Source organism: Varanus komodoensis, unplaced genomic scaffold, assembly GCF_004798865.1.
Source record: "Varanus komodoensis strain SLA01 unplaced genomic scaffold, ASM479886v1 scaffold52, whole genome shotgun sequence".
In the NCBI taxonomy this organism is placed as follows: Eukaryota; Metazoa; Chordata; class Lepidosauria; order Squamata; family Varanidae; genus Varanus; species Varanus komodoensis.
In genome coordinates, this window is record NW_025336114.1 from 5,536,700 (window position 1) to 5,557,033 (window position 20,334).

The 20,334-nt window shown below is 46.5% G+C and overlaps 1 protein-coding gene across 3 annotated transcripts; it reads right to left on the reverse strand.

The window, feature by feature from the left end:
- Nucleotides 1-1,167: 1,167 nt before the first annotated feature.
- ELF3 (E74 like ETS transcription factor 3) lies at nucleotides 1,168-20,002 on the reverse strand. Of its 3 annotated transcripts, none has more exons than XM_044447617.1 (9): nucleotides 19,762-20,002; nucleotides 7,685-7,855; nucleotides 6,202-6,423; nucleotides 5,567-5,656; nucleotides 5,356-5,472; nucleotides 4,714-4,806; nucleotides 3,662-3,772; nucleotides 2,908-3,103; nucleotides 1,168-1,356 (listed from the first exon to the last, which is right to left on the reverse strand). In XM_044447617.1, the coding sequence occupies exons 1-9, from the start codon at nucleotides 19,805-19,807 to the stop codon at nucleotides 1,245-1,247; spliced, it is 1,158 nt and encodes a 385-aa protein (XP_044303552.1). In that variant the 5' UTR covers nucleotides 19,808-20,002; the 3' UTR covers nucleotides 1,168-1,244. The 3 variants fall into 3 exon arrangements, with proteins under 3 accessions (XP_044303552.1, XP_044303551.1, XP_044303553.1); XM_044447616.1 differs by having other exon boundaries at nucleotides 3,656-3,772; XM_044447618.1 differs by lacking the exon at nucleotides 19,762-20,002 and adding an exon at nucleotides 9,204-9,340 and having other exon boundaries at nucleotides 3,656-3,772.
- Between the last annotated feature and the right edge of the window lie 332 nt (nucleotides 20,003-20,334).

Sequence of the window (20,334 nt, forward strand, 5' to 3'; positions counted from 1 at the left end):
GAGTCACCAACAAGCAAGTACAACATACTACAAACACTGTGATTTCAAAATAAAAGATTTACTTTTTTGTTCAGCCCAGCTGAATATTAGAAACAACAATCAGTTTTGAAAAATGCCCAGTGCTTCTTTACACAATCACTCAAACTTTAGTTATGAAAAAATACATATTTATGTACATTATATAAACACATCCTATAAATTAAGAGACAGAAGAGGCTACTCATGGGAAAGGCTGCTAGAAGAGGGCTCTCTCTAAGCCGCAGACTTCGTTGTTCCCTCTGAGCTTAGCTGCAGTCTTTACAGTAGCTGGGAGTGGGGTGGATTTCTCCAGCAATAACATATGGATCCCTGTTGCAATGCAAAGCAATTAGGGGGATGGCCTTGACTGGGCAATTAAGCCCCATTTGCTTTACAAAAGGCCTGCCTCTGGTTGAGATGAACATTTCTAGAACTGGTTTGTTGGCAGGAATGTACACAGCAACCTGGAATGCTTGGACTCTCCTTGGGAGCCTGTTATTGGGAACCCCCGGATGTGTGCCTCCGCTTCCAGAGTTTCCACAGCCTGCTACAAAGGTAAAGTGACTAGGGAGAGGTGAAGAAGAGGTCTCTGCATCCATGCCCTCCACAAGAGCCTGAAATTCACAATGATCTCAGCCTTACGGTCTTAACACCGGAGCACTCTCTGGGAACCAGTCTGCAGCTGAGTGAGAAGCAACATGTCCGGCTACCACTCCCAAGTAGATATCAGGACTGATCAGCATTCCCGTAGTCTGAGGCACAGGGTGGCAAATCCCAGCTCTCTGGGTGCACAGTTGACCACAGCATTCATGGTGGATCAGCAGAGCATTTGAAGTCCTGTGAAAGGCCCTCCGGGACAAAGCCATGGCCAAGAACTGCCTGTTCCTTCTGCCTCAGTGAACTCCACACAGGGCCTCGGACAGCCAAGGGCATTGTAATCCTATTCAGAGTCGGCAGCAGCCAGAGTCCAATCGCAACAAATAATAATGGTTCACAATAACCTACTTGAGCCAAAATATCAGCTGTAATTACCTGAGCTCCCAGGCTGGGAGCCAGACTACACACTTTGCCCCATGGAGGAGCTAGTCTACCATTCACTGCTTGAGACAGCAGTGCAAAGGCCTGGAGCCTGTATCAGTGCATTGTGCATAGAGCTGGTCCTCTGAGCAGGAGTCGGCCTGGGTCTAGGCCAGGGCCAAGTCAGTCTTTGGCTCTTGCAGCGCTCCTTAGCTCCTGTCTTGCACTTCTTCCTCCTTCCACCCACTTGAGTTCTTCCCAAACTTGTACACAAGTCGCCGGCCATCCACTCGTTCAAGGATCTCCCGCTTGTAGTAATACCTGCAGGGAGGGATGAGAGAATTAGGGCTTTATGAAAAAGCAATGCCAAGAAACACAAAGACTAGGATCTTTGGGTGGGCTTTGCTTCAAGAAGAGAGGAACAATAGTCCACAGTTAATGATGGAGTGAGAAAAAAAACTTTCAGACGTGTGGTGCCTTATTATTTCTGTCAGTTTTGTATTCTTGCAGGCAGAACAGATGAACATGAGATTCTCCTTCTATTCTCAACACAACCCCGCAAGGTAGTTTAGGCTAAGCAGCAGTCACTTTTCCATGTCTAACCATCATGCTTCGTGACAGAGTAGAGACCCAGGATTCCATGATCCAAATTAAACTCTGTAGTAGTCATTATCTGTGATGCTGCTCCCACTTACCCAAGCACAATGCCTGGATCTGCCTCTCGGAATATCTACATAGTGCCAGTTTCCTGTCTCTAATAACGGAAGAAAAGGCAGTGGTCCATCTAGTCCAGTATCCTGTTCACACAATGGCAAACCAGCAGCCTGCAGGACCCCACAGGCAGGATGTGTGCAACAAGTTCATGCCCAAGTTTCCCAGCAACCAGTGTACAAGGGCACCCTGCAAATCTATCACGTGCTCGCACTGTGTTTGCTTTAGGTTTGCATGCCCTGCTGCAGCAGCTTTTTTGCACATCTGTATCCCCTGCACTCTCCATTCCCTCCCCCAGCTTCCTAATTTCATTCAAATCCCTGACTATTGGCCATATTGACTAGGCTGTGTAAACTGTGATAACTGTATGTATACACACCACACCACTTTTCATTTTTTTTTTTAAACAAGCGGCAGTTTCCCCAACTCACTCAACAGAGTGATGTCAGCTCCTGGCAAGGCCTCCACCTTCATTGAGTCGGCCTTCTCACTGCCGCTGTTACCAGCAGCTCTTGCTCCTCTCGTCACTGTTACACTCACTTGCTTACCAGGCAAAGAACCACTGGCAAGGTAAGCAGTGGCCTGCACCGTCCCTCTTCCTCACCACCTCTGCTGTCTAAGCCCAAGTGAGATGTAGGTAAACAAGCAGGCTGCAATTCCAGGGAAGCTCTTGTCCAAGGGACATGCTGAGCCTTTGGCAGGTGCCCAACCAGGCCTAACCTTGACTTTGGCCCTGAGGCACAGGTTTTGTCTGGCTAAAAACAGTGAGAGGGCATCATGGCACACTGAATCCAGAGACGAGGGTGTACAGAATCAATTGACAACACAGAATTTGAGGAGCTCTGGTCTCCCTACCTTAATTTTTCTGTAAGGTCTCCTTCCTTGTGCTTCTTCTAGAATTGTAATGCTACCATGGCATCTATCCTACAGACTTCTGGTGTCAGACAGAAACTCTAATACTCTCCTTCCCTTGCCGATGTTAAGTCCTGCTTATTATTTTTATATGACTTAAGTTTTTGCCACCTTTGAATTCTTTTTATGACAGATTCAATCTGTTTTACTAATATTTGAATAGTGTTTTCTTTGGTATGCAACTACCCTGGTAGGGCTTTAAATAGAAGTTAAAAAGTTTAAAGTTGGTGTAAACAGGTGATTATATACCTCATGGCACGGCTTAGCTTCTCGTAGGTCATGCTGCTGTTCTTTTTCTTTTGTCCCCAGAGCTGGGCCACTGCCTCTGAGCGCAGGAACTTGAAGATGCCCTCTCGACGGTCCTCCCATTTCAGCAGCCCCTCATTCATCTCTGGGTGAATTAGGATGTCCCGGATGAATTCCCACAGATGGATCCCTCTTGGGGCTAGTTATGAGTAAAGGACAGGAAGGCAACATTATGCAACTGTCTAGATGCCACCACAGGCACGAGCATTTCCTTGCCTGCGATGCCAATGCAATGCCAAGCTGGGTCATGGCAGAGCACCGCATACTGCAGGATGGAGGTGTCATGGCTCAAGCTGCTTGGCTGGGCAGGAGAGCAGGCTCCACCCCACCACGGATGCAGAAGTCTGTTCAGAGTGTGTGGCTGGTGTTACTCAGCCCTGAATCCAGGGGACTGCTATGGAGGGGGCAAGCCAGCGGGCATGGCATTTATCATTGCTGCACTGGTTCTCCCACTCTGTCATAAAGGGCCTTCGTTCATTCAGCAAAGGCGTCACTGTGCCACTGGTGCTGTCCTAATGGATCAGACGGGTGACCCCTTGCTGTGAGCTGCTTTGTGGTTACAGGATGAAGGGCCAGCTCGGACAAGCCAAGTGTTGCATGGGACAATGGTTTATATAAAGCACACAATCTGATTGGTACTGCAGAGAAAACCGGAACCAAATTTGGATTTCCAAGATTGAGATTCACGTACACGTACAGTGTTTACTCTTTTTGGTCTCCAGGCAGTCTCTGTTGTCCTTGCTGACCTTTCTGGGTCGCCCCCTTTTCCTCTTCTTGAGATCTTCTTTTTTATATTCTGCATAGTCACCTGTGGAAAGATGGAAAAAGGTAGGACACAGTTAATCCTGTCTGCCAAACATACTTCAAGCTCTTATAGTTAATACAGCATACCAATTCAGTTGGCATCTCAAAAAATCACAAGTTCAAACACACTTCCTTTAGAAGGGAGAATAGTAGCTGAAAAGCAGCATTTGAAACTGGAAATACTCCTATGGGACTGGGTGCTTGATCCCTATCCAGAGATTCTCCCAGTGGAACAGAACAGTGTCTTCTCATCAGTAACATACTAGCTAATGGTTTAGCTTGCATGTTGCTTGAGTAAGTCGAGGACACCCATTTAAAACAACCAGTACACAAGACAAATGTAAAGGGAATTTGCTTCTTGAGAAGCCTTCCCCAATAGAGCACCCTCTGGATGCATTGGGACTACAAATCCTATCACCCTGGGCCAGCATGGGCAGTTGCCATGATAGCAGGTGTAGTCCAACCGTTTGAAGGGGACCAGGTGGGACCTGCTTCTCTGGAACACTCAACATCCAGAGCCACCCCAGCATCCATTTCCTCCATTTCCATAGCCATTTTCCCTCGCTTTAAATCACTTTCCTATCTCCCAACAGTGTTGGTCTCCCTCACCATTTTACCCCATCCAGCGTTGCATTATGACAGTTCTCCAGTATCAGAAATCACTCCACGTCTGTGGGTAACATATTTGCTATTATAGTGGTTGTAATTAAGGACTTGCATCTTAGAGAGCCCTTAGGCATAATTCCCACCCCCAGCAGAAAGCAGCCACTGAGTGCTGCAACAGTGAATGGCACCCTGGCAAAGACTAAGGCTCAGCTACTCTTTCCGCATGGGTGGCTTGTCTCCTCATAATCCCCTCACTCCACAACCCCCCTTCCTTCCCACAGGTCTCCAGCCCTCCTCCAGCTCCCCCCACCACCAAAATAATCCCCCTCCATGTCTCACCATCTGAAAAGGAGCAGTGCTTCATCTCCATGGGATCAAGATCTAGGTCACTTCCACCGGAGTCCTGAGACTGAGGGCTCTGAGACATTGTCCCTGAGGAAAAAAGGGAAATCAGGGCTTACTTTGTGCTTGGGTGGCAAAAAGATGGGCACCGCACTGGAACACTTCATGTCGGGATTTCACTTCTAGGGCTTTGGGATTCCAGAAGGCTGCCACGGATGCTCCCACAAAATGGTTGCCATGGGGAGGAGTTTGCCCAGTCATAATATGGCCAGTCACAAACACTTCTTTCCCAGAAGACTAATGGGTGAGTCTAACAGAAAAACAACGTGCAAAGCAGAGGTGGGATCTGAGCTCCAAAAACCAAAACTGCTCTTTTGAACAGCAGTAAAGGTACTGCTGGTGGGCAGTTCTTTGCTTTATGCACCATCATCACCTTAAAAAATAAAATAAAAGGCAGAGGCACTATGTTGGAGACCCCAGGTGAAAGGAAAGGGCTCCCAGGGTGCCAATTACTTTTAGCTGTTGTAGGAGCAAAGCAGGTGGAAAGGTAGATCTGTCAAGACGATCATGTCTCTTGGGATCCCTAATTCAGAGCCTGGCAGGGGACAGAGGATACCAACAGTGACAAGGGGTCCATACCTGCTAGGGATGCAGAGCTGTCTGGTGACATGGCCCCTGAAATGTAGCCAAGGTCAGGCTGTGAGAAAGGGTTCTTCATCTCTTCCAAATAGTCCTGACTGCATGAGTTCCCCAATTCTAAGAACAAAAGATTCAGGGTTAAACACATCCACACCCATGCCGTGGGGTACAAGCACAAGGCAGAGCAATGAAAACAAGCTTTCCTTCTCACCTAAGTGACTGGTGTCAAGAAGGGACTCTTGGGATGCTTCTTCATTCCACAGAACGGACATGATCCAGCCAAGTTCATCTGAGACTGAGGCTACAAGCGTGCAGGGGGAAAATATATTATTTTTGAGTAATAAGACCAAGCACTTTCAATGCAAAGCGTGCACCTCCTTTCTCCATTCAGGGACAAGCTTAAAGTTGCACTATCAGGGTTCTGTGCTGTATGAAAGTTGAGACGAATGAGGAAACAAGAAATGTGGGACTGCCCCTGATAAATAGGGAAAAGCAGACACTACGACACTTTCTAGAATTGCCCTTTTATCTTTAACAGCAGTTGAACTTGAACAAGTAGATCCCCTTTTTCCTGGCATGAAGATAAAAGCAACAGGGAAGCTTTGCTCTGTAGATGTGTGTGCATATGTCTGATGGGAAAGGCACAAGAGCAGAGCCAGCAATAAAAAGTAGCAATTCTAGTGCTATCCATCATGAATTTCCGCTACCTTCTCTTTCAATGCTATCAGACATCCTTTCTGTGAGCTAACAGAGGTTCTAGACTGGAAGAGCCTAACCTGCTGGATCTCTGATTCTTGGGAGTTTCTGCACGGAGAGAAGGGGGGGCGGCACGTGTTAGATACGTACCGATTTCATGCAGGCGATCATAGAGCTCATCTCCAAGGGGCCCAAAGATGAGTCCCAGCTGGTCCCGTGTATACTGGCAGAGTGTGTAGCCATCCATGTTGCAACAGGAGAAGTCTATGGCACTGGCATCATACTTGTTCTTCTCCACATGGTAGCTGATCCACTCCAGCACCTGAGACCTGCTCCAGCAGTGGGGCATTTCACCATACCATGTTGGCTTGCCTGCAGAGGGTGGAGGTGGGGGAAGGAGGGAAAAGGAGAAGGCTGAGTCCCGCAGGTGCTGCATGGGAGATTGCTTTGCCAGTGCCAGCCCAGCCGCTGGAACAATTTGCTGGCTGAGAGCAGCGCAGGGTGTGGCTGGTTCAATTACGCACTGGATTTATCTTGCTTAGTCACTGTGGTCAGGTTAACACGTACACCTGTCACCTGTTCCCTTATCTCGGAACATGCCCCTCCTCACTGGGGTGAGGTCATTTAGGACAGCAACTTCGGGGCTCCCAGTTCAACCAGTCACTACTCTATTAGATTACTGTATGGAGCCAACCACAGCCGTATCTGTGGAATCCCTTGATGCTCCAGGGCCTTTCCTTGTTATGAAAAAGCAGACTAGACTTGAGGAACTTGCAAGTAATCTCTGACTTCACCATAACATATGAAATCTAAAAATGCTAAACACTTTGGTATTTTTTAAATAGTTCTCAGCTGCTCATATTCATTATCAAACAAATACATTAAATCTAAATACTGCCTTTCTTCCTTTTGTGAAGAACCTAGATGAGCTTAGTCTTCCTCCACTCCATGTTGTCCTTATAACAACAACCCTGTGAGGTAGGCTAGGCTGAGAGTGAGTGACTTGCCTGACGTCAGCCAGTGAGCTTCACGGCTGAACTAAGATTTCCCAGGTCCCCAGTTCAACACTAACTACCACACCACACTAACTCTCTGTAGGGTCAAAATGTTAAATAAGATGCCCCATGCTTTACAAATGGAGAAATAGTGTTGTTGTTATTCACATTCGAGTGTTGGAAGCATTTCATATGCAATAGCTCAGTGCTGGTTTCTCAAGACTGCCCACAGGGGAAAAGGGGAAAGGTTGGGTGTTCGCCTCTCCCCTGTGCGCTTCCTGATAGTCCTCCTGCAGTGCAAAGAAAGGCCATCCAGGACTAGCACGACGGTGTTTCAAATGTTCCCTGATTGTGGTTTCTTTGGGTGTCCCAGATAAAGCTTGTACAGCATTATCACCCTGCCTCATGCATGGAATTTTACTGTGTGTGTGTAAGTGTGTGCATGTGCGTGTCCCCCACAAGGTGTCATCTTCCACTCATAGCCCTCCCATGTTCTCCCATCACTTTTCTTCGTTTGGAAAACCTGTTGGGAATGAAAAGGCAGGTTGACCACGAAAGCCTCCCAATGGCACCCTTCAGTCCCTTGCCCTCTCACACTGTTGCCCCACCTTCCTTGCAGCACTGAACTGGACACTCACCCGTCGTCTCAGCTGCCGAGGCTGTATTAGACACAGTGAGAGAAACATTGTCGTCATCGCCAAGGTGGGTTAGCAAGTCTGGGTCAGGTGGTGCTTCCTCTTGCTGGTACATTGCACTGATGTAGTTTGAGAGGAGGTTGCTGATTTCACAGGATCCTGCCATGGGATTTTCTGCTGGAAGATTGAAATGCTTAAGACTCAAGGTTGGATCCAGCCAGCACAAAGCAGCTAGCATCATACTGACCCCAAGAGCTCATGTGGGGACAAACGCAACTTTTTGCCTTCTTCCTCAAGGTTTTTGCATAGATCAATTTGGCAAGCCTATTTGATAGTTCCCAGTTGCATTTACATATTCCCAGTGATCCTTCCAGTCCCATGTGGTTGGGACTGGCCCATGAATCACCAGCATTTGAAGATGTTCTTTCAAACTAACCCTAACCCATTGAGGGCCAAGGAAGCCCAGCAACAAATCAGGCTATATTCCTGTTTAATCAAAAAGGCCATTCCCCATCCTCCCCCCCCCCGCATCCCCACAGGCCATTGTCAACCTTTTGCCTGAAAAAAAAAAAAAGGGAATGTTTTAACATGGACATTGTATGCCCTACAGCAAAGCATTCGCCGCAAAAAAGGGGGGCAAAGAAAATAGATATTAGACTTTTTACTTCTTCAAGAGTCCCCAGCTTATCAGCCGTTCACACTAAGTATGAGGCCCTGTGACCTCTAAGAAACCTGGTGCGTTCCCCCCACGCACCCACCCTGCGCTTTTTCACCTACAACTTTCTAGGCGCAAACTGCAATGATCAAGTCACACTCCTAAAGCCATTCCCCCAGTTTCTGAGATGCTGTTGTGGGTCCACGAAGACAAATGCCCTGGAAATGGGCGTCTCTGCCGCATGTAGCCTCACCTTAGTCACTCAGCCCTTAAGATTCGTCATTGCTAACCCCGAATCGCTCTCCTGCGCTTTATCCTGCTGTACAGATTTTAAGTCCTACGGGCAGGTCGAGAGGCCCATCAGATCTGGAATCCACACCGCAAAGTTGGAAGTGCAGGGATGCTGAACTACCGGGAAACCTGGCGGCGCGGGGCCAGCTCGGGCCCAGCCTTCCGCTGCCAGAAAGTTGCAGACTACCTTACCGACTGGAACCCGAGGCAAGAAGGGGCTGAAGCTTCCCCAAGCCTATAGGGGCAGAAGAATCGCCTGGCTAGATCGGACCCGGCATTGTGCCTAGGGCGGCCCGCTGCTTGCAACAATAGCCACCCGGATGCACTTGCAAGCTCAGAAATCGCTCAGGAAAGCGATGGTCATCCTACTGTCTGCATCCGAAGTGTAGGTTGGTGGGAGGGAGAAGGGGGTGAGTAATTACTTGTGGGCTGCCTGCAAATACCCAGTTCACAGAATGCACTGCGGCAGCCATAACCACATCCTGAGCAAGAACCGAACACCGACCAGGTACAGACCGACCACATCCATCCTCCTCAGCCACTCTCTCCTCCTCCCCCATCGCCTTTTTAACCTACCAGGCCGGCGCTCCAACAGCAGGTAATCCACACGCGAGTGGCTGGCTAATATGCAGCGTCCCAGAGAGGGCTCAGCTCCCGCTCACCTGTGCCCTGCTATTCGTGACTGTACTCCTCGCGTATGGCTCAGCCCCTCCCCACGGCTGTCCCTTTTAAGCGTCTCCCGTAACAAGATCTCCACCTCTAGGGGAATTCCGAGCACAGGTACTCAGCTCCCGCCTGGAGAATTTGCATAATATGTGCCACCTGGGTCCTTGCCAGTCTACCTTGCCGGGAAATCTGCACTGACAGTTTAATCATTACCAAAGGAGAGCTGGCAGGATCTGTGCCAGTTTCACCCACGACGGTGTTTTTCTCCCTTTCATATCATTCGCGCTTGTTTGTCCATCAAAGCAGATAAACCCGCCTGCTTCCCCACCCCTCACCCCTTCCAAGAATAGCACTATATAAACTGGGTTTGTTGGGAGCAGCTACCACCTGCCTTCCCATGGGAGAACATAAGGCAAGAGGTGAAGGTGACACACTGTGTTCTGTGTGAACGGAAAGCTGCCATCCTTGTTCTTTAGGAATATGCCATTTTTACATGGCCTACTTAATCCACCACCCCATTCTGTTGCCAAGGTCAACATTTTGCTGCCATGTCTGATGAATTTCAGGAAACACAAAAGCAATAAAATTATCCATCACTTGAGGTGGGTTTTAGCCCCCCAAAACTGATGCCACAACAAATCGGTCTTTTAAGGTGCCACGGAATTCATAATAAAGGGGAACCCAGCACAAACTTAGGAGCCTTGGTCACAACTAAGGCTGCCATCCTGCACTTGCTTACCTGGAAATAATCCCTATTATTGGACTTATTTTTGATTAGTTGTGTGTAAGATTGCATTGTTAGTCCTTGTAAAATCCCTGGGACTTAGTTTGGTTACACTTAGTTGTGTGCACCCTGATCTTCTGCATGTTTACTGAATGGTAGGTGTCAATAAATCCAAGAGGACTCACTCCCAGATAATGTGCACATTCCAGTATTATGGCTGCTTGCCAAAGAAGGGATAAAAGGATACCCCATGTGGAAGAAAACAGGACTTCTGTGGGACCTAAATGGATCTTTAGAGGGAGATTGCAGAGAGGTTGTTTGTTTAGACATCACAGCAAATACAAGCCAGTCTTAAGAACCTTTAAAACTAACCACTTTATTGTGACATGAGCTTTGGTGGACTACAGCCAATTATGCATCTAAATGCAGTGGCTTCTCAGAGGCATCAGTTGGCTACTGCTGGAAACAGTGCTGGCTTCTCTGGTCTGATCCAGCAGCACCAGTCTTCTGTTCCTCAGTGCAGAAAGGCCAAGACCGGGAGATGCCTGTGCAGTTCTTTGTTCTGCCACTGCCCCCTTCTGTTCCCACAAGCTAGACTGCAGGTTATTTCACAAGAAGAGCACTTTGTAGCCTGGACTGCTGGACTGGTTAAAGCTGTCAGTAGAAGCTAGAAAGGGGGAGAGAGTCCTTTTGAAACAATGCAGGTTTTGACTTCAATGGCTAGGCAAGGAATGGGGGGTGGGGGGTGGAGATGTACATGTTGCTTGTGAAAACATCCACTGTCTGCCATGTTCAGCAGGACTGATTAATCCCATGGAGCCCCGTCGTACAGCTATAAATTAAGAGGGACACTGTCTAAAATTGTGAGGAGCTGGGTAGATCTGTCTCGCCCCCTTTGTGGTTGAAGGAGGGCTGTGCTTGCAGGTGGGTGGACTATTTATTCAAGCTGCTACAGCTTTGTGGAAATTCTAAACTGCCCACCAACCTGCCTAGCTGGCTCGGCCACAGGCGGTGTGCCAGCCACACCCTATTGACGTCAAACGCTAATAGAACAGCATTTCTGAGAATGCTGCCTAGCTCAGGGTTTGCTCCAATACCCTGATGCCACTTAAGAGGCTCCAGGTCAGGCCAGACTACTCTCCTGCTTGACTCGGGTAATCAGGAATGCACCTACATGCTTTGTTTTGCACGCAGAGTCCCTGGACTGGGGAAAACTCTTGTGCCTCTCAGACTTCACAGTTTTCAGCTTGTACCCAAAGAAGTCACAGCTGGGTCATGAGCTTCCCCTTTTCACCTCCCCGCCATGGGCACTGATAGCTGTGTAGCAAGCAGAACATCAACAGACACTAGGTATGCCAATACCAAAGCTTCACTTGTTGAATATCAAACAGGAGCCAGGAAGGGGCAGGGTTAGCAACCCAACACAGAGTCTGACTAAGTGATGTTGCTTCTGTAGCAATTTGCAGGGTTTTTTAAATTTACAAATGCCACAAAGCGGAAATGTTCTTGGTGGTGAGAGCAAGAAGAAGAAATGAACTAAAAGAATGCCTTTACATTTAAATCCTAAGCACATTGACCCTATGCATACTTATCTGGGAGCAAGTTATAAATATGGGAATATATATAAATATAATGAAAACTATGTTCTCTTAACTCAGTGGGGCTTAGTTCTGGCTAGCTTCAGTGCTGTTTGGAAACAAGTTCCACTTGGTTTTGGAATCTTATTAATGCTTTAGCAAGCGCTTTATTCATGTAGTTGGGCTTATCTCAGAGGCTTTACCATGGAGTAAGTATTCTTAAACAATTAGAGCTCACTGTGTGTACTCAGAACAGAAGAATGGAGTAGGGGTGGGCCTTCTCTCACTATCAGGACTAAGGAAAGTCTAAGAAGGAATAACATTCTTGACTCCATGCCTACCAGCAGCATTGTTTTCTTTTAAACTGGTGTGATTGATTATCTTATAATACCAAAATGGCAGAGCTAGCTCAGGATGTTTTATCACTTTAATAAACTTTAATATCTATATAATCTTTTCGAAATAACCAGATGATTTTAGAAACAAATAGTCAATGTTGCTGTTTTCCCCGATGGCTTTAACAAATATTTTAAAAGTTATTTTAAGGTAAATGCCATAGCAACATGCAAGTGATGCAGTTTATAGTAGGATTATATATTTGTACAAGGCCATTTATATGAAATATGAGTATGATAGTTCCTGTTGTAGATTATTAGTATTTAATTAATAAATAGGTTCCCCCAGTGCATGTTTGAGTTTAAACTGACTCCTCTGTGTCTAAAACATTAAACACTGGGCAAGATGGACCAGTAGTTTGACTCCATATGAGGGGGAATCCTACATACTGAGGCTCTGTTCACATGAACATTTTTGCAATTGCACCCGAAGTGTTTTCATCCAAAATCAGCGATACATTTGTATTTCATAACAGACTGTTTCCTAGCACTTCTTGATGTCTTCTCTCAGACTTTGGGAAGTGAACTAGTAAATTTACCCAGACTAGAGGACTAGGTGCAGCTTCCCCCCACCCCACTCCCCCATATCACTAGAACCTGGGGCCATTCCATGATGCTGATTGGAAGGGGACTGAGGACAGATGGAAGGAAGAGCTTCATCCTACACCACATAGCCAAATTACAGAATCTGCTGCGCAGGATGTCGTGGTGACCATTGATCCGGATGGCTTAGAAAGGGGACTGGAGAATTTTAGGCAGGATAAGGCTATCAAAGGCTGCTAGTCATCATATGCCACCTCCAGTATCATAGGTGATAATAGCCATGGATGCCGGTTGCTGGAGACCATGACTGGGAGGATGCTGCTAACTTATTTCCCACAAGCAGTTGCTTGGCCATTGTGTGAACGTTCCGGACCAGCTGGTTCCGGGCCTTGATTTGTTCCAGGGTGGCTCTTCTTATGATGTTCAAGTGACACTACCCATAGATAGGAACATATTGTGGTGGGGGAAAGAAAAGCAGGACTAGCCCCAACTCTCACATATGAAAAGAAAATGAGAACAGAACCTACACACAGACAAAGGTATACTTGCAGGCTCTCCTCTCCTCAGCATCCCCTAAGCTGGTGCCCTCTAGAAGTTTTGGGACACAACTCCAAGGGTTCCTGTCCATTTGCCAGGGTGGCTGGGTCTGATGTGTGTTGGTTCACAACAGAGGAAGGGCCCCAGGCTGGGGAAGGCAATGCAAGTAGGGGATGTGTATTTTGCAGGGTGCCTGATCTCATATAGTACAGCTGTTAAACTTCTTTCAGCTCAAGGGCTGAGTTTTGGAGAAACTCAGGTACATCCCAGTTGTTGCTGGGCCAAAGACAAAAAGGCAAGGCCAAAATACCAAAAGTATCTGCACACTTTAGCTTAAGGGTTCTTGCTGCCAGTAACTAAGCTTTAGGATAGTCATCTCAGCCTTGCAAAATGGGGGGAAGGGGAAGCTGCATGAAACCTGGAAAACTACCAAACATTTTGAGGTAGTGAAAAGGGGTGGGTGAATAGAAGAAGAACAGAGAATCTGGGTAACTCCAGATTTGGATGCCAAGTGGGCTGGTGGTGCTATATCCATGAGGTTTATGCATGTAGGCTTTGCTTTAGCCTTCTAATTAACACATTGCAGAGGGGAATGAGGCTAAAAGATAAGATTTTGCTCCTCCTCCTGTGCATTCATGTCCACTAGGGATATCACACTTGAAAAATAAAGGGTATGTTTGTGGGCCTCTGCTCTGAAATCAAGAATGAATAGGAACTTAATTGCTTCCTAGTCTACTGCAGAGCTGTTCAAACAATGCTTTGCAGACAAAAATTAGGAATATTGTCTAGATCTGCATCTGTGGAAGAACATCAGCTTTGACCCTGGTTTTCTAGTTATTTCCCTGCCTCACTTCTCTGCCTACTTCACTTTCTCCATGCCTTGAAAAGTAGTTCATATTGTGAGAAACCCCCTATATTCAGTAGTGCAGAAATGTCAAGTCAGACCACCCCTAGGAAACTGCGTGACACAGCTGTGATGGGATGCAGTGTGTGCCAGCTTTGTGGCTGCCATTAGGAATGCACAACCCTTGATATGGGCCCTTGGGGGTTAAGTAGCCCTTGCATAACCCTTGGTTATTAGAAGGGCTGTGCAAATGTTGTTTAACCCCTGAACGATCCACATTATTCTAGGGTTAAACAATAACCACCAATCTGAATGGTTTCAATAGGGGAGTGGGCAAATTCATAGAAGACAAGGCTGACTGCTAGTCCTGATGGCTATATGCTTTCTCCAGGCTCAGAGGCAGTGTGTCTGTGTACAAGAGCTGCTGGGAAACCTTGGTGGAGGGACACTCTGTTGTACTTCTGTCCTGTTCGTGGGTTTCCTATAGGTAGCTGGTTGACCATTGTGTGAACAGAATCCTGGACTAAATTGACTTTTGGTCTAACTCTTCTTACTTTCTTAACCCTTGATGAGCCAGTCATGTTATGTGGATTTGCCCATAGGCTATGCTTTCTAAAGAAGACCCTTCACAACTTCCTGGTTAGTAAAGTGCTAGGCTATAATTTGCACTGTCCACATCCTTCAGTTTCTTTACAAGATCTAGGAGTTCATGTGACCCATTGGTGTGACCTTTGTGGCTGCCCACTTGCTGATGTTTGTTGGCAAGCCAGAGAAGAATTCTCAGCCTGGAGAATCTAATTTGCTGGGGAAAACAGCCACCCCTAGCCAAGCAAACTTAGTCTGGACTGCCCTCTAGTGACTGATAGTGTGTTCCAAGAGACCGTTTCCTTATGGGCTAAAACATGTAAAGGAGTTGATTGAAAATAAATAAAAGAGGATCAGCAGCTGGGATGAGGTCTGTGAGAGCTGGTGCTGCCCCACTGCAGAGTGACCAGTGAAGGAGATCCTTTTTGTCCGTTGGAAACAAAATGAACACTGGGGATACTGGGGAAAAGCCCTGGAACACGAAGGTCTAACAGAATGTTAAAGCTGCATAGACCCACTGTTTATATGACAAACAACTGTGCTTTTGTGTGTGCCTTCCTGTAAGCCTTTTGTGTTTACAAACCCCATAAAATCACCTGTTTCTTCCTACATGTCAGAGTGGATTGCTGGAATCCACCAGGATTACTGTGGAGGTTACTAAGCCTGAAGTGTGTTCAGCCCTTGACATCAGCCTGTGTTGATACAGGCATGCTACTCCACCAGACATGCATCTTGCTTCATCCTTTTGGGCCAGGCCTTCAACCCCAGATTAGTCAATGCCTTCCCAACCCCATGACCAAACTGGCTTGGAATCAGGGAAGTTTTCCTCCAACACATTTGGAGGACACCAGCTTGGTTTTTCTGCCACATGTATTTGGAAACCAAAGCAAGCATTGGTTGGTAGACCACATTCTCATTTTCTTGGGATGCATTTGTTGTAGGGTGACTGCCGGTGTTGTAGTGGAGAAAGGGCTTGCATATCTAAGGGTGGGGACTGCTTCATTAGCTGGAAGGAGGATTTCATTTGCTCCCCCCCCCCCCAATTCCTCCTGAGCTTTGCTGCAATCCATAAGGTGGCTGCGATGGGGGCGGGGATGGATTGATTTTTTCAGCATCAGTATATAGGTGTGAGCAAATTGTTCCAGGTGGGTTGATCTTGAATGGGTAACTAACACCCATTTGCTTTACAAAAGACTGTGTTTATTGGTAGGGATCAACACAGCTAGTGCATTTTGAACTCCTGTGGAGGTGTCTGCCACCAGTAAAGAGTTGTATGGCACATTAAACATTTATCAATTAATTGCAAATTGAACATTCCAGAAGAAGTATAGGAATGTATTGTAGACTATCCCAACCTATGCTTTTAGGCTGCAAATGTAGGTAATTACTATTAAGCATGGTGGGATTTACATCTAGATAAATCTTGCTTGCTTTCCCCTCTATCACCAACAAGCACAACAGCACTGGACAGGACTACATGATGTTGCTTTGCTACTCCTGGTCCTCCAAGCAGTCAAGGAAACTAAGAATTGTATTTCAGAAGTCTCACTTTTGGTAGTTTCTTTGATTCTGCAAGACATTTCTCTATAAATAATTTCTTTTGGTTTTAATTTCTAAAAATCCTAAGATCAACACTAAATATTGCAAAATTAAATTTCTGGCAACCACATAACCATACAACTCTTAAAGTACCAAAATGCCACCCCAAATTCCTAATAAATGTATTGCTTAACTGCTGGTGTTAGATTTATATTTCTCATGGACCAGCATAGCTACCTTTCTTTTTGAAAGGTTGTCCTTTACCAAATATATCAATTCCCAGGTTTTTCTAGCTCCAGATATTGGATGCATCTTCAGAGTGGAGAAGGCAAGGTGCAGCTTTGAGCGCATTTATGAAGGAGAAAAACTCCACTGCTAAATACACTTACATTGGAGTAAATCTCATTGAACTCAGTACATATTACTTTTGATTAAACATGTTTAGGATGACACAGTATATTTGGTGTAGTGTTGAATATGCTTTCCCATCCATAGATCTCTCTGGAGCCCTAATTGGTCCTCTGCCCCACATTATTTCCTGTACTCTTGAAGTTACCTTTCCCACCCCACAGATCCCTGTAGTGATATCTAGGGCTGGGCCCAAGAACCTTTTCCTGCCTGAGTAGGAAATGGACGCTTTGCACAAAACCCTAGTCAAGGTGCACAGTAGTACTCAAAGCCAGCCAAGCTGTGTTGGCCCCTGAGCAAGAAAAACCCCTGCTGACCCCCCCCCACCCCGACCCCCCAGCACTGTTCTTCTTTTCCATGGCCATAGAATACAGTAATTAATAAATAACAAGCAATTTGCTCTTGTCTGATGACCGAACTGTCTCAGGCTTTTAAATGACCCTGTCACCTAAGGACACCCCAATATGTATGGACAGAGGAAGACAAACATTTGATAACAAAACAGGAAAAAAACCCTCAAGCAGAAAGATGGACCACGTGTTTGCCAAAAGCCAGATAGCTCAGAGAGATCAGATGTAACAAAGAGCATAGCTGGCCCTATAGCTTTATTCCAGCAAGTGCCAAAGCAACTTCTTCTTCTTCTTTTTGCCCAGAGGACTCATGTCCATAAAAGCTGATTAAACTATAGTAGCCAGTGTGGTGTAGTGGTTAAGAGTGTCGGACTGAGACTCAGGTGAATGGGTTTTAGTCCCTGCTCAGCTATGGAACCAAATGAGTAACTTTGGGCCAGTCACAGACTCTCAGCCCAACCTACCTCACATGGTTGTTGTTTTGGGATAAGATTGAGAGGAAGAGGTGGTGTAAGCCACTTTGAGTTCTTTAAAAGAAAAGGGGGGTATAGATCTAATAGAGAAAATAGCACATTTGTGAATTTAAGGGTCCATAGGACATTGTGGCTTTTGAACACACCAGAACAAGAAGCTCCTATCCACTTCACTTTTTTTTTTTCATTTTTCCCTAGCCAATACAAGCCTCTGATGTCAGGGAGTACCATGAACCTGCCAGAAACTGGCCATGTGCATCACACAGAAAGAAGCGGGTACACTCTAAAAAGATTATTGGAAAGCCAAAGAGTTCTGAACACAAGCCAGGGCAAACCATACACTCATATACTAACTTGCCATTGCTGCTCTTCCAAATCCTTTTTGCAAACAACCTCACTTCTGTTTTCCCCCAAGCGAAGGGGCCTGGACCAGCTAGAAGGAAGGAAGACCTCTGGCCCTTGTTTGATATGTGAGCAGCAAATCTGCCTGGCCTTCCTCTTGTCTGGGCCTTCCTGCCTGCAATAGCTCAGGCCACAAGGGCAATTGCCTCGTAGCGAATTGCTGGGCATCTCTCTGCAATCAGGCATATTCTGAGAAAGCTGGGTGACAGTGCTCTTGCCACTGGGCGATCTGGGACTCTGGACTTAATGAAAATACTGAGTAGGCTGCGCAGGGAAGGCAGCAGTCTTCCTTCTAGTTTGAAAGGCTAGTGTTTTCATGCTACACTTTTTATTAGCCCGCTAAGGGGGTGAATCCTAGTCTCCTAGTAACTGCAAGGTTACTGAGTTCAGAGGGAAGAGGCAGGCTTGTGTTAAGGCAGCCGGGGCAGTGCTAAAGATTTTGGGCATGGCTGAAAAGCTCCAGGGCCCAGGTCTTTGTAACACCGCCTACTCTACTTTTCTTCTCACAGGTTTGGTAACCTTCTGCACTAAAATTTCTTTCAAAGTGGCAGCTGTGACTCTGCCTAGCTACATTCAATCCAAGATTCCAATTTGTATCATTCCCTCTCCTCCTCTTAACATACTTTCAAGCATCATTAAGGAAGTGAAATATTGCTATTCTTCAGGCCAAATAAGGTTTTGCTTGAATGCAGACTTGGAATGCAATGGGTGCAAGAGAAATAAATACTATTATTGATAAGCAAAGTGCATTTCTGGGAAGGGGATGAGCTTTATCGTGTATCAGCAATATAACTGCCAATCAAAATGGAGGAAAAAGGACATGCATTGCAAGAAAAGAAAAAAGAGCACTGGTGCACATAAAATTTGGTTATGCTAATTTAAAGAGACAGATGCAAATTTAGATTTTTAAAAATGATTTAAAAACAAATCCAGTGACAGTGTGGGAGAAGTGCAGCTGTGGAACTAACCGTTGGTGGGCAACAGTTCTTAGGGTTCTTTATCTTCAAATCGGACTGGGGAAGGATCATCCGTGAAAGAGATGCCTTCAAATGTGCCAGGGACTATCTTTCAGGAAAGGAAACACAGGGCAGAGCTGCCTCGCCCCTTCCCAGATCTGCTTTGGTCTTGCTGCAATAGGGCTCAGCACTGCAGTGTCATCATGCTTCTCAAGAAACAATCCCCACTAGTCTTAAGCTTCAGCTACGAAACAAAAAGCCTCATGCTCCTCTCTCTCCAGCCACTCAGCTCTGTCGGTTCTACTGCACAGAAATAAGCAGGAAACCAACTGCTTTTTTGCAAGCTCATTGAGCAAGTGAGTATAACCCGGTCCTCGTATCTTGTCCTTGCTAGCCTTGAGAGAAGAGGGCCAGTCCTGGACTGCATAGGGAACAGCATCCTGAAGGGATCGGATGCAAACCCTGCCTAGTCAGACAAAAGCATTGAACCAAGCTGCTATCCCTCTGGAGGATGGGTTTCAGAGGCCATGAACCCCAGCCAGCAATGTAAATGGCCATGAAAGATGTGAGTTGTAGTAGCACAAAGGACATCTGGAGGCCATCAGGTTGGACAAGGCTGAGAAACCACAAGTCTCTTGCAGCTTAATGTCAGGATAATTGGCAGTTCATGTTGGCCATGTAACGCACCATCAAGAAATGGAGAGTTGCTGCATTTGTTTATGTCTGAGACTGAGGTGTAGAACCTCAGGCTTGCAGGCCAAATCCAGCTCCCCCTGGCTTCCTCAGAAGGCCATGTGCTTTCCCCTTCTTGCCCCAGCCTTTTCCCCAGACCCCTGATCATTTGAGGTTTCCCACCTTTGGTGCAGTTCCTCCCCCAGCCCCATTTTAAAAGGCTGAAGTGGCTCTCCTGGGGCTTAGTCACTGACAGTAAGTATAAGCTGAAATGCGGGGGGCACTTCTCGCTTTGACCTCATCCCTTCTGACTTTGCCAATGCCTCCAGGTGGAATGCAGCTCCCAAAAGCTCTTTGTAATGGAATTTGCCCTTAGGGCTGATGAGCGGTCTGCACCCTGGTTTAAGAATTCAGGAGGGGGCTCCAGCACAGATATGCTTGAGTCAATTTTCCTCTTTCTTACCGCGAAGTCTGTCTGCTTCCATGCGGACATCCCTCTCTGCTTCCATTTTGTCTTTCAGCTGCTTCAGCTCACTGATGGTGTCCAGTCCTCCTGCAGTAAAAGCACTTCAGAAACCCCAAGAAGCTGACATGAAGAGAAGTCACAACTGCTACGCGGCCAGAGTCTACAGACTGCACAGTTGCACTAGGGAGGTTGTGTCCCACAACAGCTGGCTGCGATAGCAACTGAGAGAACTGAGAAAGTAGAGGAAAACCACAAGAAGTGACTGGCCCACCCAACTTGCAGCCAGCAAAAAATGCAAGGACGGAGGTAGAGGCAGTTGGGAGGAGCAACACTGGCTGTGTAAGAAAGTTTAACCATAAACAGCATAACAGGAATGTACAGTTCCTGACCTTGAAAATGCAAGAGGAAATTAGGGACCCTTGATCACACACTGCTGCACTGCTAAAATGTATTGGTCCTATACATGCAAGAGCAATCAGCAGAAGAACTTTGAACCTGCCTTTGGTAAAATATCTAATATTTATTCAAGGTGGGAAGGAAACTTATTGCAATGTTTGACATTATTTTTGT

What these genes read in the sequence shown, in the direction of transcription:
- ELF3 (XM_044447616.1), bottom strand. Translation starts at nt 19,807, where the DNA reads ATGGAAGCAGAGAGGGATGTCCGCATGGAAGCAGACAGACTTCGCG. An exon ending in GCACTGCTCCTTTTCAGATG is followed by an intron (nt 3,773 to 4,713) that starts GTGAGACATGGA and finishes ATCTTTCCACAG; the next exon opens with GTGACTATGCAGAATATAAA. An exon ending in AAGCTAAGCCGTGCCATGAG is followed by an intron (nt 1,357 to 2,907) that starts GTATATAATCAC and finishes CCCTCCCTGCAG; the next exon opens with GTATTACTACAAGCGGGAGA.